At 39.7% G+C, this 21,829-nt stretch overlaps 1 protein-coding gene across 1 annotated transcript in view; it reads left to right on the top strand.

Moving 5' to 3' along the window:
- The first annotated feature begins 285 nt into the window (after nucleotides 1–285).
- The window catches only part of VAX2 (ventral anterior homeobox 2), a 58,507-nt gene continuing 36,963 nt past the window's right edge, over nucleotides 286–21,829 (top strand). Inside the window, exon 1 of the mRNA XM_069976302.1 lies at nucleotides 286–544. Within this exon, the coding sequence (XP_069832403.1) occupies nucleotides 286–544 (259 nt within the window). The remainder of the gene's footprint in view (nucleotides 545–21,829) is intronic.

Raw genomic sequence — 21,829 nt, 5'->3', positions numbered from 1 at the left:
TTAATCTCTTACTGTCTGAAAATTCAGATTTGGAAACAACTTGATGTGTGAGCTTCTTAAGAAAAACCTACGTTGCCGAGGGGATCTTGCATTTGTGTACAGTGGCAACCATGCCGAAACCTTATGTGGAATACTTGTACAGAGCCTCTGATGCCCTACATGCATTTGACTGCTGACTTCTGCTGTCCGTGTGAATTGTTGCTTGTTTGTTTTTGTTTTTCCTCCTTTCTGAAAGTGGTATCGGAAGGAGGGGGCCAGCCTAGGGGTTAGGGGGGGCTTCGCCTGATGTTTGATCAGGCTACTAGTATGGGCGATGGAGTGTCCGAGGAGAGAAGAAGCCCTCTGTGTGGCAAGTCAGCCACGTCGTGCACAGAGCGACTCAGAGACAAGGGAACCAGAGCAGATGTAGAGTGTTCCTTACGAGGCCACAGCATTAAGGACATTCCCGTGACCTCTACCTCCAGCCCCGGATCGTCCAAAGAGGAAGGTCAGGACAATCAGTCCGGAGGAGAAGCTGATTACTGTCGACGGATCCTGGTCAGAGGTAAGGATTTAACAAGGGAAGAGGGGGGGGGATACGGAGGGGATGGTATGGAAGAGAAGAGAATGAATGGAGGCAACTGAGAGATGGGTGAGCATGCGAATACATCCTTGTCCTTCCGACTGTGCGAACGGGGGCCTCTCTTTTCCTATGTAGTGCCCCAATCATTTTAATTAAGGAGCCAATAGAAATGACGATGAGGCAGCGGACAGCTCCATCGCTGCAGGTGCATCGCTTCCTGTCATGTAAAAGTTACGTGATTATGATAACGACCACAAAGCCTCACAGTTCCTCTAGTGTCCGCACCGTGGTGATCTCGCTTTCTAGCCCCCAAAAACAAACTATTAATTGAGGGCTATCGTCAACTCCACGGCACAACACAAAGCCCGTTATTGTCTCCATCTGGCATTCAATTCTTTGCTACGTCAAGCACAGTATCTATACGTAGCATTGCGGACGAGCCTATGGAAAGCAATGAAATATGTATAAAGCTGCATAAACCAGGCCAGCGTTCTCTTCTCCTCTCCGAATGAGGAGGACGGCCGTATACTTTGCTTAAGAGTAACGTCATTGCATGTACTATATTTACCGTGCATGGTTAAGCGGGAGAGAGCCATAGTATGCAGCAGCTGAGGATATATTTAGACACTGGATCCCTAAGTCTCTTAACGTAGCCATCATCGTCAGGATTTTTTTTTTTTTTATGCCTTATATCCTGTGTTTTCTTGCCATTGTTTTTTTTTTTTTTTCATTATTAGCCATTCAAAACTTTATTGTTCTAGAATTTGCAAAAACAAGCAGGACGAGGCCTTGTGCATGAGGACTCGTCCACCCTCAACCTCTGTAGCATGTAAACACTGAACCAGTCAGCCCAAGTTCTACTCCTGCAGGGTTTCAGGGGCAATAAACACAGCACTTTGCTTCCCAATCGATAGTGCTTACTCTAAAAAAAGGCAGCGTAGACAGTGCATTTAGGAAAAAAAAAAAAATACACAACGCCAATGTTCTGTGAGTTTTGGACGGGGGAGTGCTCAGCAGACGAGCAGAATGTGTTACAGTGTGTGTGTCATATAGAAAAGGACGTATCTGGGGTGTACTGGTTATGTAAGGAGTTGACGTTGCTCTAGTAGATGTTATTATTGCGTTTATGTGGTGTGGGAGGAGAGTCCGGGAAGTAGATGTGTTATGTTTTAGTATTTTGTGGTTATAGTCATTGTTGGGTATTTTCCTGTTGGGGTGGGGGTGGGGCTTTTATGGTCTTACAATGTATAAAAGTTTGGTCTTTACGGAATGACAAATAACATACTAATTGGGGACAACCTCGGAAAGTCACCTTGTACGTAAACTTTTGACATGTCTTGGGATAGTTGACTACACATAGAGGCTGTATTTTTCTGTCGCTAAATAGCGTGAGAAGTTTATTTTTATTTTACTTGGTTGTATTGTGACATATAATATTAATTTATGGTATTTGGGGCTTCGTGTACAGAGATATACGATGGTTGGGTGTCTGGGTATAGTCCACGTTCTCAATAACTGGGGCATAGCCAGTTCAACACATAATAAACATTTTTTAACTCTTCTATGTAGAAAAATCCCTAAACATGTTCTAATATAATTCGTTTTCTACAATTGCAAATACGGTGATGTAATAGTGAGTTGTATGTACACATACACACCTATTATTTATGCCATTAGATCCATTACGGCTTTGAGAGTCATGAATAGTCAATTGTATGGTACTATACCCATATACATATGCATATACACACACAGAAATCTCTCGTAGAGAAAGATGTCGAGATTCACTCAATCCCGTGTCTCATAATAATCATATTTTTCCATCGCTGCATGGAGGTTTGAAGTGGAGATGTCCTACTATTATGTTTTTGTAAAGTTCAGTCCATTTAGACTGACATTTGTAGCGTTAGGCGAATCGTCGATATACCGCGCACAAGAAGATTCATTCGGAAGCTTATAATTTTAAGGACAATTGCTACTAAATCATTGAAAGCCTCGGTGCTTCTGTAGCATGACGGTTTTGCCAACTCTTAAGTATACGGGAAGGTAGACTACAGATGTACTGGTAATTCTGTAAAATTATAGGGTATTGTCAACTTATAGAAATTGTATCTTTAAGTAATCCTGAGCGTCTGGGCTTTGTCCTATAAGGTTGTGTGAGGATACTTTTCTCAAGTTTGAAACCTCTATATGGTTACATTATAGCTATGGGGGGAATTATATTGATAATTTTAATAAAATCGAAATAGATAGGGGTGTGTATTACTAAAAATACATCCAATGGCGTGAAATCAGTTTGGAAATGGTTGGACAGAATGGTCCACCTCTGCTTTGACTATGGCATCTGTCTATTAGCCTGGTACTGTATACCTTGAGGGCTTAAAGAGGTCAACTGGAGTTCAAGAATAGGCGGCCATGATGTCACGTAGTGCCTACATGCTAACAGATAATGCCCCCGATCTGACCTATGGATTTCATAGTTGGCCTTTATTTTGATTAAACGTTGATTTGAAATATTTGAAAGAATAAAATAAATAAGCAAATAAAAAAACTAAACAATAAAATTTAATTTACAGACGGTAACTATTTCGGAAACTTGGATTGAGCTGAAAGTTTAAAATTCGCTAGGAAGGAGAGAAAAAAAAATTTAAAAGAAAGAAAAAAAAAAAAACACGACCACGTGGCCCACAGTATGGAGCAGGTTCCTAACTAGTTGTTTCGGCTTTGTAATTAGACACACTCCTTAATTAAGTGTAAACAAGTTAACCAGTGAATGTAGGGGATCTAGGAACGACGCTGCTCTCTAGACCTGTGATAGACCCGCATTGCAGAGAATTTCGGTACCATATTCTTACCTCTATTTTAGGCCTGTATTTTGGGTTATTTTGGGATTCTTCAGAGTTGACATTTCATTCGAGCCGAAATGTACTCTATTACAATATGGACAAAGTGGTGGCGGGAGTGTACTCCCATGTATACTGTATGTATGCACATATAGTATAGTATGCACCCCTTCGTATGGATTCATACCTAATATTAACATTATTTATTAATTAGGCATGTACATTTGTGAAAAATGTCTATGTGAAAACTTTTTTTTGACAAAGTTTGATTAAAAAAAATAAAAATAAAAAATTGAACGCCCAAAAGTAATTAAATGTAAAGCTCTCTAGGAGGCTGCGGTTTCCATTATATGAATCATTAGTGACAGCCACCATTTTGCTGCTCGGCGCCTTACTCCACAACAAAATGGTGGACTCACCTCATCGACAACTTTCTTAGTACATTGCCCCGGATAACCGCTAAATATATATATATTTATAAAAATTATTTCTGCTTTGACTTATTCCCTAAGATGCTCTGGATTATTGCTCATTATTGCCGTTAAAAGTTTAAAAAAAAAAAAAATATTAAACTTGTGGCGTTAATTCACCAGAATTTTTAAATAATGTTCTGATTTTCCACAATTCAAAATAATTTGAAAGTATTTCTTCCTCTAGTATTGTATATAGACCATGTATCATTTTAGGCCTCGTTTATCTAAATATAATACGGCCAGAGTATTAAAAGCAACAACAACAAAAATAAAATAAAAAAATTCAAAATATTTCCAGAATTTTACAGTTAAAAACATTAGGTTTTGTCTCTTTGGTCCTTACCATTACGTTCCAGTGTGAGGTTTTATATTCCGAATTTAGATTACAGATTAAAACCTGTCAATTACAGAATTACATAATATTTTAGCGACTACTTTTTTTTTTCTCCGCACATTGATATTTTGGCTTTTTCTGCAGTTTTTAAAAATATTTTTTGAAAAAATGTACATATCTGATATTTAAAATTTTCCGCTGTACCCTTCAAACATATTGTATATGAAATGTAACAGTCATTTAGTATTAGTATAGTGATATTAGTGTCTTTATATATAGATATACAAGTAGTAGGGCAGTATTCTGAAATAGTATGGAAGGTTTTATTGAAAAAAATGCTATATATTAGTAATAACATATTCATATATAGGATTTTTTTGGTTATACCAGCCCATTCCAATAGTTCTTCTACTGTTTGATTTATAATTTATAATTTTATAATTTTTAGCTCACCCATTAGCACAGCCATTACACTTTATACTGTATAGTACCCTATGCATTGTGTTAAATGTTTATTCTACCTATTATAAAGTTAAGAGGGTAGTTTTATCCCCCGTAAAATGGCCCATCCAATCAGGCAGCAGGGAACACAAATATTAAATATGCAAAGCATATTTTGCAGCTGAAGATGACGCCTAATGCGTCAGTCAGATCAGAACAATGTAACCCACCCAAGGCACACAATTAACAGAGGCAGCCCGCATTGGTTGACATAGATTCACCATCAGGGGGTCTGAAATATCTTGCAGTAAGAAAGCATTTTCTTTGTCATAATTCTATGGCCACAGACAGTAGGATCCATCATTCTCACACGAATCCACGTGGTGCCTTTAAATTGTCAATATGCAGATTTCCCCAAAGTGACATTGGGAAATAAATTCTATTCCTAATGTTGTTGAGCAGCAATCAGTAATGAACAAACTATTCACAAAAAAAAGCTTAAAGTAGCTTTTCACAGCACGAGCAACAAAAAAAAAGAAAAAAGAAAAAAAATCAGTTGTTTTTGCGATTTTAACACTTCTAAGAAGCGCAAAAACGCGAGACGTAGAAATAAATCACAAATACTTTGGTAAATATATTGTTCCTCGCTGTTCTTCTTCAACAGATTAGAAAAAGCGGTTGAATGTTCGGGAAGATTACGTTAGAATTTTTTTTTTTTTTTATAAAAAATGTTGACACCGATAAACAATGACTTTGTTGATCTTGTAAAAATTAGACTGGTTATTTAGTCTTATATTTATATATTTTTTTGTCAGTTTGGTTTCGTTCCCAAAGTTATAGCCACAGGTAGGACCAATATTGGATACCTAAATTCTTCTTGAGGACTTCACGCCATGTATGTAATAATAATAGATAATAAATACTTTTTCCCTCTGTATGTACGGCTTATATCTAATTATATTACCCTAGTGATGGTTACAGTGGAAGACTCTTCCATTATTGGAACCCTTGGGGTAATTCAAAATTTCCAAATTATTATGCTACGATGGTAGAACGCCATATTCTGCTTTGGTGTCAGATAGGAAGTGACAACCACTCTGAGGCCATTTATGACTTGATTGACACATAGCGTTGACACATCTCTAGCTCCTCTGCAATCCACGTCTCATGGGTCCAGGACTACATTTGAAAAGCCTCAAAGTGGACGTCATATAGGCACCAACTTAGGGGTCAGAGCAGGAGGTTCTAAAAAGTACATACTATGAGAGCTGCTTCTCAAATGTGAAGCCCCAGTGTTCCACTTCGCGGCACTACGCCTATGCCTTAAGTAACCCGCAAAGCACATGACCATTCCTGAGGGTTATAGGTCGATAAAGTCACTGGAGCCAGTAGAGCTTAAGATGGGTAGTCCGTAGATATCTTCAAGTCTTAATTCCTACATTCCGTGCTTAACATTTCATGAGAGTTTGGCATCTTCTTTTCCCTTGTGGAGCAGAACAATATGTTTGTTGAATCAACAAGATACAAGATAATCAATCTCATGATTAAAGTAGGGGGGGAGGGGGACATCTGAAAAACAATGGTCTCATTTTCTTGAGGATGGATGTATCCTTACCAAATATCCTATGGAATAAGAGCCTTCACCCTCGAAGCAAAGTAAATATGGCAGTAATATTTCAAACAATATTTACTATTATAATGTTCTCAGTTCATACTATTGGTCACAATTAAAAAAAAAATTAAAAACACCTATTGACTGGTGTTGATCGGACCTCTCAAACTGTTCGGATTTGACAACTTTTTCCGAAACGAACGCTCAGCATTTGATTCCTTGTAGCTGTTGCCGTAGGACTGCCAGGAAAACATGGATACAGCCTATGGACTCCCTAGGGTTCGGAGAACATTGCCAAACCCGAGCAGTTTGACAGGTCCCCTCAACAGTGCTATAGACTTATCAACATTCAGTTCATCCCAATTTTGTTTTAGAATATATCATTCTTTCAATATTACTGTAAGCACTTGATCCCCTCTGAGTAGAAGTCTACACGTATTGGCCCAGTCCAAGCAAAGTAGATGGTTGGGGCATTAAATCTTAAGAAATGTTGTACTATTGGAACTAACATTGACAAAATCAAACATGTTCTTGCCAGTAGCATGGGTAGATTTGTGCTACAATATGTTTCCTCTTTCACAATAAATTTTTATAGACCACACCCACCTTTTATAGTCATTTTCCATATGACGAGATGAACAAATGATGAGAAAAGTGGAAAATTTTATTGCATAATTGTTGTAATTTCTCATCATTAGCAACTTTATTAGAACATCAATGTCTGGTATAAACTGGTGTGTAAATAACTAATTAGTGCGTCATTAACTAAGTGGGGCACACTGCATGTTTCCTTGTCATGGTGGCTTCTTCAGGGGTGCAGATCTTTTTTATAGTGTGCGTGCCAAATCGTAGCCATACATCTACTTATACACTAGATGATGTCATATGCCATGTTCTGTAGCTTTGAAGCCCATGGTGTACTGTAATATGTAATGGGTAGCCATATGTATCCACATGTAGCCATATTTATCATATATTGTCTGTGTAAAAAAAAACCTTTGTTTTTGTCTATAAGTTGTCTTCTTTGTCATTTTTTATAATGTAAGCTCTCACGGGCAGGGTCCTCTTTCCCCATGGACCAGTTGTCCATTTGCTTCAGTGTGTTTTGATCTTGTAATGTTCCTGTTTGTTAACCCCTATCGCTTGTATAGCGCTCCGGAATTAAGGGCTCTTTATAAATAATAATAATAATTTTTTAACAATCCGTCCTGTTTTAGGTCCCGATGTATCCATTAGTTTGAGCTCTCCTATAGACCAGGGTGTAGACATTGAAATAGATGTTTGTGGTGAACGTTGGTGGCATGGTGCTGACTTGTACTCCTCTTCTTATTGTACTGATTTGTTGCTATAAGTCATATGCGTATTCCTTGAGGTATGGTGCCCAGCAGCAGAGGTTATTGGCTCTTTGCTCCTTTAGTATTGCCCCATGTGGTCCTGCACTCTGTATAGACAACTTCTATCTGTGAATTGGCAACTGGGTGTAGCCATGTTATTATGTTTATTGAGCTTTATTTTGTAAACATTGAACAGTATGAACATTGTCATTGGCTGGCGTTACGGCAGCAGATGATGATGTAAATGAGCTCAGTCTCTTTACCAGTCTTGCGATATACCATTGATGATATGGGCACGGGTACAAGGCTTGGGATGTCTGTATGCTGTTCGCCATAAATGAGTGCATAAGAACAACTCCTTGTCACTGATCTGCATCTGTTTGCCACAATAAATATATGGCCATAACATGGGCAGAACAACTGATCATGTGTCCGATCCTAACATACATACTGATCCTAATACAAAATGGCCCCAGCAAATACATTGATGGAATATGATTTTATAGGTCTTTGTGGTCTTACTAGAGATGAGCACAACTCGAGCATGAGTTCATTGATTTGGTGGCTGAAGAAGTTAGACACAGCCCTAGGGGGTCAGAGAAAAGCCATAGATCATAGGCCATATCCATGTTTTGTCGTACTCCTTAGGGCTGGCTCCAACTTCTTCAGCCACCGGTAATCAAACGCTGAACAATCAGACGCGAGCATGCTCCAGTTGCGCTCATCTCTAATTGTTACCTTTCGGATTGCTTGTCACGATTCATTGATGTTTGAAGTCATTTTTATTGTTTTGCCAGTTGGTTTGATATTATCCTGTTAGGTTTAACCACATATATGGCCAAATTTGACTTTAATGCTACCACCCAATCTACGAGATGATTATCCTCTTTGTTTCATGTGACGGGCTTATCATCTTTGTCTCCAGGCAATGAAAATGATTGAAGAAACTTATTCTATTGTGTAGTGAACCCTCTTGATGTAGTGATGCCCTTAATAATAATATATTTCTATAAACCTTCCAATCTGATGCCAAGCGTATATACCGGATATTAATGTATATTCGCTTAGCCGGAAATGCAACCTTGATCCATTGGTGATCTCTCGAAGGACATTATTAGTCCTTCAAAAATCCTAGAAGTACTAAGGCAAGTACTAAAATGCATAAATAAATAGGTCCAGGCACAGTATCTAAGTGAAGTAATAAAGGCAAGACAAAGCGAAAGGTAATACAAGGACGTAAACAAGACCAATATTTACTATGAGCCAGGAATATAGCTGTCTGGGAAGCGCTTTTTTGTTGGATGGATATTCAACACACACCTGGTATGAGAGTAGCTTCTTCCCAATGGGGATACACTTGAGTGGCCACGTTCCACATGAACCATTGTTCCAGAAAAGTCCTTTGTGTCCTTAGGGCACCATGTTTAAACACGGTCTCTTCTCCATTTTTAACCTTTTGAGGAAGAACCTTAATCTTCCTGTCATAAATTTGAGCAGGACCAGACCAGCTTAATGTGGTTATATGTAGAGAATGTGGAGATCCTCAACCCTCAACTTTGGGTACATGTCTAAACAAAGTCATAGACGATTCAATAGACAAGCTTGGTTCCCAGGTAATAAAGTGTCCAACAAACCAAAAGATAAACTTTAGACCAAGATATGGAGTAAGACAACAATGAAGACCTTGGTTCCTATGAAGGATTTTTAGCAACTAACAAAGCAGGCATAGTAGGTACAAAGTTAACTCTTCCATATACATTCCATCCAACTGTACCAGATGATTTAACCATACCAGTTTACTCTACAATAGACATGAGCGAACCGGGTTCGGGTTCGAGTCCATCCGAACCCGAATTTTCGGCATTTGATTAGCGGGGGCTGCTGAAGTTGGATAAAGCTCTAAGGTTGTCTGGAAAACATGGATACAGCCAATGACTATATCCATGATTTCCACATAGCCTTAGGGCTTTATCCAAGTTCAGAAGCCACCGCTAATCAAATGCCGAACGTTCGGGTTCGGATGTACTTGAGCATGCTCCAGGTTCGCTCATCTCTACTCTACAATAAAGGTCCCCATACACGGATTCAGTCATCAAGGGTCTCCAGAGTTTCCCCTAACAGATGATGTTGGTGGTTCTAGGGGTCGGCCTTCATCGGTTTTCACTGCCTAACCCCTGGAAGACAAAAGCCAGTCACCAGAACAGTATGGTGGCTGATTACACCTCCCTATCGAAAACACAAACGTATGGTCGGGCTAAATGTTCATGTGTATGGGAGAGATAACTATTGGTGAATTGTTATAACATCTAAAATGGTTGAGTGTATGTAGCCTACGTAATTTCTTTGGGCAGTGGTTGATAGAAAACTATGTGGATCGTGTTGAGATAACTAGTGGGTACAACCACAACCCCCTGGAAGTGATAAACCATTTTAACCTAAAACAAAAACACTATGCCTAAGAGGAGCTTCCATGTTTGCTCATTAGCATATGTAGCGTGCTATTTCCAAGACCTCCAATTGCCACTTCAGGAGCTGTTTGTTGCTCATGATTGTACCTGTTAGTTCTGCCTTGATTGGACATTTATGGTTGCCAGTCCCGGGAGGGACAGGTAGCCATTAAGAGACAAAGCTCAAATAATAGATTTTAAAGCCATAGAGAACCATATATTTTTTAAGCTCTGCTGTTTTTCTTTCCTCTCTTATTTTCCAAGTACAAAGTAAATAAACCTTTAAGAAGAAGCTGAGGGAATGGGTTGACGTTGCGAGGTGAAGAGCGTTTTACTGCGCTTGTCTATATGTATTTATGAGGCATCTGACAGCTGCTAGTGTTAAATTACGGGTTTCTTTCCTTGTTCTCCCTGAATTGGATCAACAGAGCGTCTCTGAAACATAATATTGTGCCATTTTTTAGAGGCGCTGAACAACCATTTGCGAGTGAAGAATCAGTGGGGATTGTAAGGCGCAAAACCGTATTCAAAATGACTATTACAGCGCAACAAAAATGACCCGGTATAGATATGTCTTTTCAGGGCTATAATTCTATGTCTATGTATTTTGTAGCTATTTTTCCATGTACCCTATGTAATTTTTTCTGTATTTTGTAGCTATTTTTTCATGTACCCTATGTAAACTTTTGCTTATTTAGCCCTAAATGTGTCTTAAAAATATCCATTGTGATATGCAAGGAATGAGACATGTATGTGGGTGTTTAGGATGTTTTATATCAGGAGTCTAGCCAACATGTCGAAAGTTAAGGTTTGCACTCACCTGAACCTTTAGTATTTGAATCTCTGCTGCCTGGAGAAGGTGGATGCTACTTGAGGACTGCCTGGAAAACATGGATACAGCCATAAGTAGTCCACGGGCTGCATCCACCTTCTCCAGGGTTCATTCATCTTAATTAGGATATTGATTTTTGCATTACTCTACAAACCACTTATTCCACTGTGAAAGACCCTCCATAGCTGATTATGGAAATATCATTAGATTGTAGACCATAACCAACAAGATCTACAGTCCGATGCGATCCTGTTGGCTCGTTTGTTGTTGTTTCGGCCAGTTTATCACAGGTTTTTCTTTTTTTTTAGCTGGATTGATTTCCTTCCTTGTTTAACCTAACCTCCTTCTCTTGACTCTTTTCCTTTTTTCGATATACAACTAGAATTGACATTTCTGAACAAAAACAAAAATTTGACTAGAAAGTTTTTACTTATATCTCGAAAACAGCTATCTATCTAAACTTGGGTATATTTTGTAGTCTGAAAACTTTTATTCCTGAACTTCCTAAAAAATATTCTTACACCTTTCCCACCACCATGATTCCTTTACGAATATTGCAAACTCTGTAGGTTCTTTTTACAACATTACGGAGAGAGTACGTTGTTTGAATTACGACTGAATATACAGAGAGATTTGCTAAACCCCGGGCTAATTTAGCTTTATTCAGTCTTGTAAATCTCGTTCCACTTTCCAAGTCTTCCGATCCCCCAGAGAAGTCTGGAATGAGACTCTGGACTTCTCCAGAGAATGGGAAAGCATGGAAAGCAGAAGGACTCTTACAAGTCTAATGAGTTGACAGCCAATTCATTAGATTAAGGACTGAAATCAAATAGATTTGCTCTTGGCCCATGGAAGTGCTAGTTGTTTGTTCATTGTACTGGATATTGGCTTACATCATGTCTGACACTATAGGACCCCAGAGAGGGTCTCTACAAGGCTGAACATATTATCCCATTATCTATTGACTAGTTCTAAATCGACCTTTGGCTTTAACGCTTCTTTCCTGTGCCATAATGTATAATGTGACATGGAGACGTCAGGCCGGTTATTCAGATATTTTGCTAAGTTGTCTCTCCATTGACTCCTATCGGAAAGTAATTGGGCCCACTCTATACTAAGTGGAGTGTAAAACACCACAGACGTGAATGACTTTTATGGTCACGGAATGGACATTTTGTCATCAAATTTTTCTCCATATGCTCCTTGTTGTTATTATATATAAAACCGGATCCTATTATTACCCATTCGAAGAATTATATTTAAGACACTCCGGGTGTCCTCAAGGGGTATTCTGGTATAATATAATTTTTTATACGTGTTGTTGGGGCTGGTATAAAAATAAAAAAGTAATACTTACCTACTCTGGTCTCCCACGACTCTCATTCCAGCTATGCTCTCCCCTACCCCTGAGAGTTTTCAAATGGCCGGTTTTCTTTAAAGGAAGCCTATCACCCCGTCTGCCGGGGTGAAGCCCGCCCAACCCCCCAGTGGAGCCCCTTATACTTACCCCTCCCTCGAAGTCCCGGTCCCGGACCCTGTCCCGGCGCAGAGAAATTCCCTTTGGAAGCTGTGTGCGCGCTTGCCAGAAATGTTTCCGCCAGCCCATAGAGAATGACTGCTCCAGTCCTCGAGAGGGGGATAAGTAAAAGGGGTTCTACCGGGGTGGTCGGGCGGGCTTCACCCCAGCAGCCGGGGTGGCAGGTCCCCTTCAAGGACAAAAAAATTGTGTTCTAGAAGTTGTGAGCTCTACTGATCTTGTGTTCTTGAGAAATATAGGGAAGTGATGGCACAATATAAAAATATACTTTTATATGATCGTTTAAATAAAATGAAGTGAACAGCAGTTGAGTTGCCCTAACCAGGTACTGCCACTACACAGTGAACGGAAGGATTTCTCTCGGCAAAGTCTGCTGCTGACAGGAAATGTTGATGGTAAAAGGGGTCGGAACCATAGATTTATTTAGTGCTCAACCCCTTTGTTCTTGGAGGGATAAGTTGGCATTATGGTAGTGTGGTGGCAGCTTACCCTTCCCCTCCTCATAGTGGACAATTAAATGTTAAGCCGTACTGAACAGTCAAGTATATGGGGAGGACGGGAGAGATAGTTTCTAATCTTGTAGCATCTTTATCTTCTCTTTCCCTGTTTTCCTCTTTTACATTAAAATAATACCGCCAAACAAACAATACATTATACCGTTCAGATAATACCACAATGCAGGGCTGAATCACACCAACAACGAACCTTAGGGTCTTATTAGATGAAGCCATTTTTAAGGATAAACGATCCTAATGCGACGTTTACACGGAACGATAATTCGCCCCAATCGTACGATTAAGGAATTCAAAGTAACGATTTTTTTTTATAACCATCAGCGTTTAGATGGAACGATGTATCGTACGGAAAGTTCGTTTTGCGATCGCTTAAGCCTATCTCGCACATAGGTAAAATCGGTGAACAACTGTTTACACAGAACGATCTGCGATTTTTTTGCGAATGACGTTTTAAGAACATGTTCAAAGATCAAAATGAATGAGTTCTCGCTCGTTGTTCGATCGTTCGCTGCGTTTACACGTACGATTATCGTTCGAATTAGATCGTTATCGTGCAAATTCGCACGATAATCGTTCCGTGTAAACGCAGCATAAGCGAGATCAATCATCGTTAACCTAAAATTGTTCACCATAGTACACAGAGCGATTGTCGTTAGTTACGGTCGCCTTACTACCATTGTTTACTCCATCTGATCCCAGCAAATGAAGGAACGATGAGGAATTACACTGAACAATTAGTGAACAAATGCGGAATCACAGTGAAAGATTAACAAAGATTTTAGTGTCGGCACCAAACGAACGATGATCGACTTCTCGTTGGTCGTTTGATTGTTGCCTGCACTTGCACAAAGTGATTATCGTTTAAATTCGAACAAAATAACGATAATTCGCACAATAATCGCCCTGTGTAATAGAGCCCTGAATGTCAACATATTAGAATGGTCTATTAACTCCTAACAAAGCCGGGCGTACATTTACGCCCTCATCGCCTGGACCTTTATTCAGAAATACGCAGCCCTGCTGGGGGCCGCACTATGAAGCGAGCTCACATGCTGAGCTCGCTTCATAACGGGTGAGGACCGGGCTGCCATCACCCGCCATTAACCCCTTAAATGCCGCAATCACAAAGCGACAGCAGCGTTTAACTGTGACAGGAGCATCTCCTGTCACTTACCGATCAAGACCCCCACAGTGTGTCTGTGGGGGTCCCAATCGCACTGCCTGACTGCAAGAGGTATGTAGCTTATCTCCGTGCAGTCTGATAATCACACAGGCCACAGGCAGGCTCTATGAGAAGATTGCAGATAACACTGATCCCTGCTATGCTATGGCATAGCAGTGATCAGTGTGAGCAATCTATTATATGTATGTAATAGTCCCCAGAGGGGACTAAAAAAGTGTAGTAAAATAAATTAATAAATGTTTTTAAAAATGTCGCATAGCCCCTCCCCCAATAAAAGTCTAAATCACCCCCCTTTCCCATTTTATAAATAAAACACATAAAAATAATAAAATAAATAAACACATTATATGTCGTAACGTGCGTAATCGTCCGATCTATTAAAATAAAATTATTATTTACGCATGGTGAATGGCATGAACGAAATGCGTTAAAAAACGCCAGGATCGCTGATTTTTTAAATTACATTTTATATATATCAGAAAATTAATAAATAGTGATCAATACGTCCGATCTACACATATATGGTACTAATAAAAACTAGAGATTGTGACGCAAAAGATGACACCCCATCTTTTTGGTTAAAATAGGGCCATTTTAAATATACCTATTTGCAAAAAAATTTTTTTTACTGTTAATAAGAATAGTAAAACATTAGAAAAGCTATGTAAACTGCATATCGCTATATTCAGACCGACCTATAGAATAAATATATCCTGTTAGTTTTACCGTAAAGTGCATTACGTAAACATGGAACCCTCCCAAAATTTGCGGAATTGTATTTTTTGTCCTAAATTCACCCCATAAATGATATTTTGGGTATTCCGTCATTCATTTTATGGTGGATTTACAAAGTACACCTGTTCCTGAAAAAAACAAGCCCTCACATGGCCCTGTAGATGGAAAATTAAAAGAGTTATAGTTCTTAGAAGACAAGGAGGAAAAACACGTAAACGCAAAACTGAAAATTGGCCTGGTCCTTAAGGGGTTAAATACACTCACATAGCTGTCCCAAAAGTGCCATACAGTGCACAACTGTACCTTTACCATAATATACCATGTTTCCCTGAAAATAAAACAGTCCCTTATATTATTTTTTGCTCAGAAAGAGGCAATCTGGGGGAGATTTATCACACATGGTGTAAAGTGAAACTGGCTCAGTTGCCCCTAGCGACCAATCAGATTCTACCTTACATTCCTCACAGGCTCTTTGGAAAATGAAAGGTGGAATCTGATTGGTTGCCGGGGGCAACTGGGCCAGTTTTACTTTACACCATGTTTGATAGGTCTCCCCCCTATGTCTCTTCTCCCTGGCTTGGCGGGGCGTGCGGCAAGACCTACAGCAGAGTGTGCGTGCAGCGCCTAAGGTGGAACGTGAGGGGGAGCATGTGGTGGAGTGTGCAGCAGGTAAAGGTCCACGAGGGGATTAGGTGAGTAGCAGGGGGTCGCGCAGGTCACTTTTGGGGGATGCCTTAGTTTAGGGTGGGGGTGCCTTATTTTCGTGGGATGCCTTACTTTAGGCTGGTTGGTAGGATAGTGAGGGTGTCTTATTTTAGGGGGATGTCCTATTTTCGGGGAAACAAGATAGTACTCATTGGAATGATAGACAAGACAGGCGATGTGCGGCTGTGTAGGGTAGTAGTAGTTGTAGAAGTTGTAGAAGTAGTAGTAGTAGTAGTAGTAGTAGTAGTAGTAGTAGTAGTAGTGGTAGTTGTAGTAGGAGTAGTAGTAGTAGTTGTAGTAGTAGTTGTAATAGTAGTAGTAGTTGTAGTAGTTGTAATAGTAGGAGTAGTTGTAGTAGTTGTAATAGTAGTAGTAGTTGTAGTAGTAGTTGTAATAGTAGTAGTAGTTGTGATAGTTGTTGTAGTAGTAGTAGTTGTAGTAGTAGTTGTAGTAGTTGTAATAGTAGTAGTAGTTGTAGTAGTTGTAATAGTAGTAGTAGTTGTAGTAGCTGTAAAAGTAGTAGTAGTTGTAGTAGTTGTTGTAGTAGTAGTAGTTGTAGTAGCTGTAAAAGTAGTAGTAGTAGTACTGCAGCATGACATGTCCTAGACTCGGCCTCCTCCGGACTAGACTGGGGCCTACTGGATTTTCCTGCTCTTCTACTCTCACAGACTCTGTAGGATCTATACAAATGACTTTACTGTGTGAAAGAAGCCTAAGGCCAAAGTGCCAGTGCATGCGCTAGAGCAGGGTCCCTTCCTTACAGTGAATAGTAAGACCCCCATTGCCAGACCCCTAGCAGCACTAAGTCCCATGTAAATACTCGTTCCTGTCCCTTTAAAGATTCCCTGCCTCCTGTATGTGTGCGGATGGCTTCTACTCCAGGCCCCGCGTCTCAGGCTCTGTCACTTGTAGTCATTGATATAAATAGACTTTGCCTGTGACCCAAAATGACTCCAGAACGAGACGCGGCAATGTGATGGCCTAAATCTGCTAGAGAGGAGCGAGTGGAAATCACACAATGAAATGTGATCACAACATATACCGCCCCCCCTTACAGTATTCATCCACAGACTGCTGTATACTGGGCTGTTATACTATGTGTGCAGGACAGAGACACCCGTACTCTGCCTCCTGAACATTGCACAGGGCTACATGCAGACCTGCCCCGTGTGTGCACCATTAGGCGTGTGTATAAGGGGAACTCACTGTAAGATTGGGGGGGGGGGGGGGCATGAATTTACCCCGTCCTGTAAATGACATGGATGAAGGCAGAGTTTATCTGTTACTAGCCCCCCATCCCGCCTGAAGGTGCACTAATATTTGTTTTTTTACATGCTGCAGCCAAAGGAGGCAGTATTAGACTATGTTCAGACTATGTAAGAGACCGGCCGTTCCGTGATCTGGCCGGGTCACGGAAAGGCTGGTCTCTGAAAAGATCATCCCGGCTGGTACTGCAGTGTCGGCCGGATGATCTTTAACCCCACAGAGTTCTGATGCGGGTGCATCCGTGCGCACCTGCATCAGAACTCCCCACAGCACACTATGGAGCGTGCGGCCAGAGCCGCTCGCTCCACAGTGTGCACTGACAGGGTTTTCTGCGGCCGCAATTCAATGAATAGCGGACACAGAAAACTGACATGTCAGTTTTCTACGGCGCCGCGAGAGATCCCGGCTGGACCGTATACTATGTGTATACACTCCAGCCGGGATTCCCTAGAGGCCAGGTAACAAATATTTTGGTATTAATCATGCCCCTTGTTGCAATCAGCAACAACGGCCGTAGTTATACGAAAATATACGTTGTGTGAACATAGCCTAATAGTAGTTATATTCCTGTATATAGGAGCAGTATTATAGTAGTTATATTCTTGTATATAGGAGGCAGTATTATAGTAGTTATATTCTTGTATATAGGGAGCAGTATTATAGTAGTTATATCCCTGTATATAGGAGGCATTATTATAGTAGTTATATTCTTGTATATAGGAGCAGTATTATAGTAGTTATATTCCTGTATATAGGAGCAGTATTATAGTAGTTATATTCTTGTATATAGGAGCAGTATTATAATAGTTATATTCCTGTATATAGGAGCAGTATTATAGTAGTTATATTCTTGTATATAGGAGCAGTATTATAGTAGTTATATCCCTGTATATAGGAGGCATTATTATAGTAGTTATATTCCTGTATATAGGGGGGCAGTATTATAGTAGTTATATTCTTGTATATAGGGAGCAGTATTATAGTAGTTATATCCCTGTATATTGGAGGCATTATTATAGTAGTTATATTCCTGTATATAGGAGCAGTATTATAGTAGTTATATTCTTGCATATAGGGAGCAGTATTATAGTATTTATATACTTGTATATAGGAGCAGTATTATAGTAGTTATATTCTTGTATATAGGAGCAGTATTATAGTAGTTATGGTTCAGGGAAGAAAAAGAGTGCTGCACCTCACACCTATGGCTGATACTAGTACCTCTCAGCTGCATAAAAAACATCAGAATTCTGTATGTGAATTGATCAAGCCACACTGCCCCATGTACCGCGTGCAGGTATCTGATACACATGGGTCCCTACACAAAGTCCACACTGTGCCGGTCAGCGACCCCCCCCCCGCAGGCATGCACAGTCAGGGAAGGGATTCCACGGAACGGCCCTGCAACCCCCATGCCACAGGACCAGACCCAAAAATGCCACACTAACCGTATTATAGTAGTTATATTCTTGTATAGAGAAGCAGCATTATAGTATTTATATTCCTGTTTATAGGAGCAGTATTATAGTAGTTATATTCTTGTATATAGGAGCAGTATTATAGTAGTTATATTCCTGTATATAGGAGCAGTATTATAGTAGTTATATCCTTGTATATAGGAGCAGTATTATAGTAGTTATATTCTTGTGTATAGGAGTAGTATTATAGTAGTTATATTCTTGTATATAGGAGCAGTATTATAGTAGTTATATTCTTGTATATAGGAGCAGTATTATAGTAGTTATATTCTTGTATATATGAGCAGTATTATAGTAGTTATATCCTTGTATATAGGAGCCGTATTATAGTAGTTATGCTTCAGGAAGATACAGGTGCCGGCACTGTCTGAATACTGCTCAATCAGTAGCTGTGCGCTGGAGTCGGATAAAGGGCTAATAAACTGCACTGGTAAGTAGCCGCGGTGCTCGAACAGAGACAAGGGCAGCACGGTGTATAAAATAGAAAATAAGTCCAAGCACTCACCGGATGAAGTGATCTCTTTGTGCGTTTATTCAGACATCACAGGGAGGGAGCGGTGACAGGGGTGCGGGAGCGTGTAGCAGACAACTGTTTCGCGCCTCAGCGCTTTGTCAAGTCTTACATCACTACCGGGGTAGGGTAGTTTAAATAGGTTACATCATGCATATGCAAATAGTATTCAAAATATTATTTTCACCTATTTTGATGTAACCTATTTAAACTACCCTCCCCCGGTAGTGATGTAAGACTTGACAAAGCGCTGAGGCGCGAAACAGTTGTCTGCTACACGCTCCCGCACCCCTGTCACCGCTCCCTCCCTGTGATGTCTGAATAAACGCACAAAGAGATCACTTCATCCGGTGAGTGCTTGGACTTATTTTCTATTTTATACATTATAGTAGTTATATTCTTGTATATATGAGCAGTATTATAGTAGTTATATTATTGTATATATAAGCAGTAGTATAGTAGTTATATTCTTGTATATAGGAGCAGTATTATAGTAGTTATATTCTTGTATATAGGAGCAGTATTATAGTAGTTATATTCTTGTATATAGGAGCAGTATTATAGTAGTTATATTCTTGTATATAGGAGCAGTATTATAGTAGTTATATTCTTGTATATGGGAGCAGTATTATAATAGTTATATTCTTGTATATAGAAGCAGTATTATAGTAGATATATTCTTGTATATAGGAGCTGTATTATAGTAGTTATATTCCTGTATATAGAAGCAGTATTATAGTAGATATATTCTTGTACATAGGAGCAGTATTATAGTAGTTATATTCTTTTATATAGGAGCAGTATTATAGTACTTATATTCCTGTATATAGGAGCAGTATTATAGTAGTTATATTCTTGTATATAGGGAGCAGTATTATAGTAGTTATATTCTTGTATATAGGAGCAGTATTATAGTAGTTATATTCTTTTATATAGGAGCAGTATTATAGTAGTTATATTCTTGTATATAGGGAGCAGTATTATAGTAGCTATATTCTTTTATATAGGAGCAGTATTATAGTACTTATATTCTTGTATATAAGAGCAGTTTTATAGCCTCACATTTGGGGAGTGCAGGCTTTTTAGAGACCAATGTAATATATTAAAATGGAGACAGTAGAAGCATGCACTCACCCAGAGTGCACTGCAAAACTTGGCTTTGTTGCATTGATGCAATCAGGGGAGGGAGAGGTGCAGGTGTGTACCTGGGACGACTGCTTCCGACCACACGTCCATCTTTCGAACATATTAGTATTATTTAGCGCTGAGGAGTAGATGGATCAGTGATAAGTATATAGTAGTTGCTATATTCTTGTACATAGAGGGATAGAGAGCAGTAGTATAATATATATACATATATATAAGTATAGGAATCCCTTTAACTTAACATACCACATGAAAATAAACAGGCCGGATTTATAAAAGTTTGTAAAAAAAGAGTGGTATGACCTTCCCGTAGCACCCAGTCACAGCTCGGCCTTCATACTATTAGAGGTGACAGCTCAGCTGCTATTAGTTCCTATGGGAAGATCACACCAGTCTCTACTTTGATATTGTGGATGCCAAAGTTTTTGAATACAGATGCAGTTTATTAGGTAGACGGACATGCGGCTCCTTCAGACTCGAGGAAAGCAAAACTACAGGTAGGACAATCTTCCCCTTTCCTCATTGCCCTCAGGCTGCACAAAAGGGATGTAGGGACATTAGTGTGAGAGCCCGTGTGCCGGAGGCTGCAGCCTGTGTGAGGATCCTGGAGGGATACTGCTATATGGGTGAGTGAGCCGCATCTCCTCTACCGTATATGCTTCTAGAATAGTTGCCTATACCACTGCCTGATGGGGCTCTTGATACCCATCTTGGAGATGCATATTAATAGTCCATTCTCTGGTGTACAGGTGGGATTAGGACTCTCTCTAAGTCTCATTAGATTACATTGGACGCTTACCTGCAGATACTATGATGTGGGTGATAATGTGACCCACACCGAGCGGCACACCACACATTGCCCACTGCATACCCTGATAGTTCACTACAAAGTTGCAGACCTGACGATCTTCACGGTTCAAGGAAATTTGCCATTGGGGAAAGGAAACGGCAAGGAGTAAGCGCCCGTCAGAATGTGGACTGTAGTCTCAGAGGGAAATCAGTCATCTGGCTCCAACAGGATCAATAGGAATAGGATTTACAATTCAAAGTTAAGGAGAAGAAGAGAAGTTACCAAGTACCATAAATACACTCAGCCACACAACACAAAGGAGAGGATGGAATAGCATGAAACTATGTGTGATGTAATGGGGATCTATGTGTGATGTAATGATGAGATAGGTATTATGTAATGATGGTGTATGTGTGATGTAATGATGGTGTTGATGGTGTATGTGTAATGTAATGGTGAACAACATGTGATGTAATGATGGTGTATGTGTGATCTATGTGTGATGTAGTGATCATCTATGTGTGATGTAATGATCTATGTGTGATGTAATGATGATTGATGATCTATGTGTGATGTAATGATGATCTATGTGTGATGTAATGGTGATCTATGTGTGATGTAATGATTGATGATCTATGTGTGATGTAATATAATGTGTAATATAATGATGAGCTATGTGTTATGTAAGAATTATCTATGTGTAATGTAATAGATCTACATGTGATGTAATGATGGTCTATGTGTGATGTAATGGTTATATATATATATATATATATATATATATATATATATATCTGTATGTATGACATCCTGCAGCACATTCACCACAGATGTTACGGCTCGCTCCTGTAGATCCTGCACACTTGTAGGTTGTGATGCTGCTCATCATAACCACTAGGTCAGTGGTAAATTTCTGGGAAACCTTGTGTTGTGATGTGGGGAGGACATACTGCCCCCTAATGGTGTCCACATCATCACACATACAGTGGGCAGTGTGTCCCCCACACATCATAACACCAGCAGGGGGCAGTGCATCCTCCCCATATCATAACCCCAGCAGGGGGCAATGTATCCTCACATCATCA

Source organism: Dendropsophus ebraccatus, chromosome 7 (genome assembly GCF_027789765.1).
Source record: "Dendropsophus ebraccatus isolate aDenEbr1 chromosome 7, aDenEbr1.pat, whole genome shotgun sequence".
NCBI classification, from domain to species: domain Eukaryota; kingdom Metazoa; phylum Chordata; class Amphibia; order Anura; family Hylidae; genus Dendropsophus; species Dendropsophus ebraccatus.
This window is presented reverse-complemented; position numbering and strand designations above follow the sequence as displayed.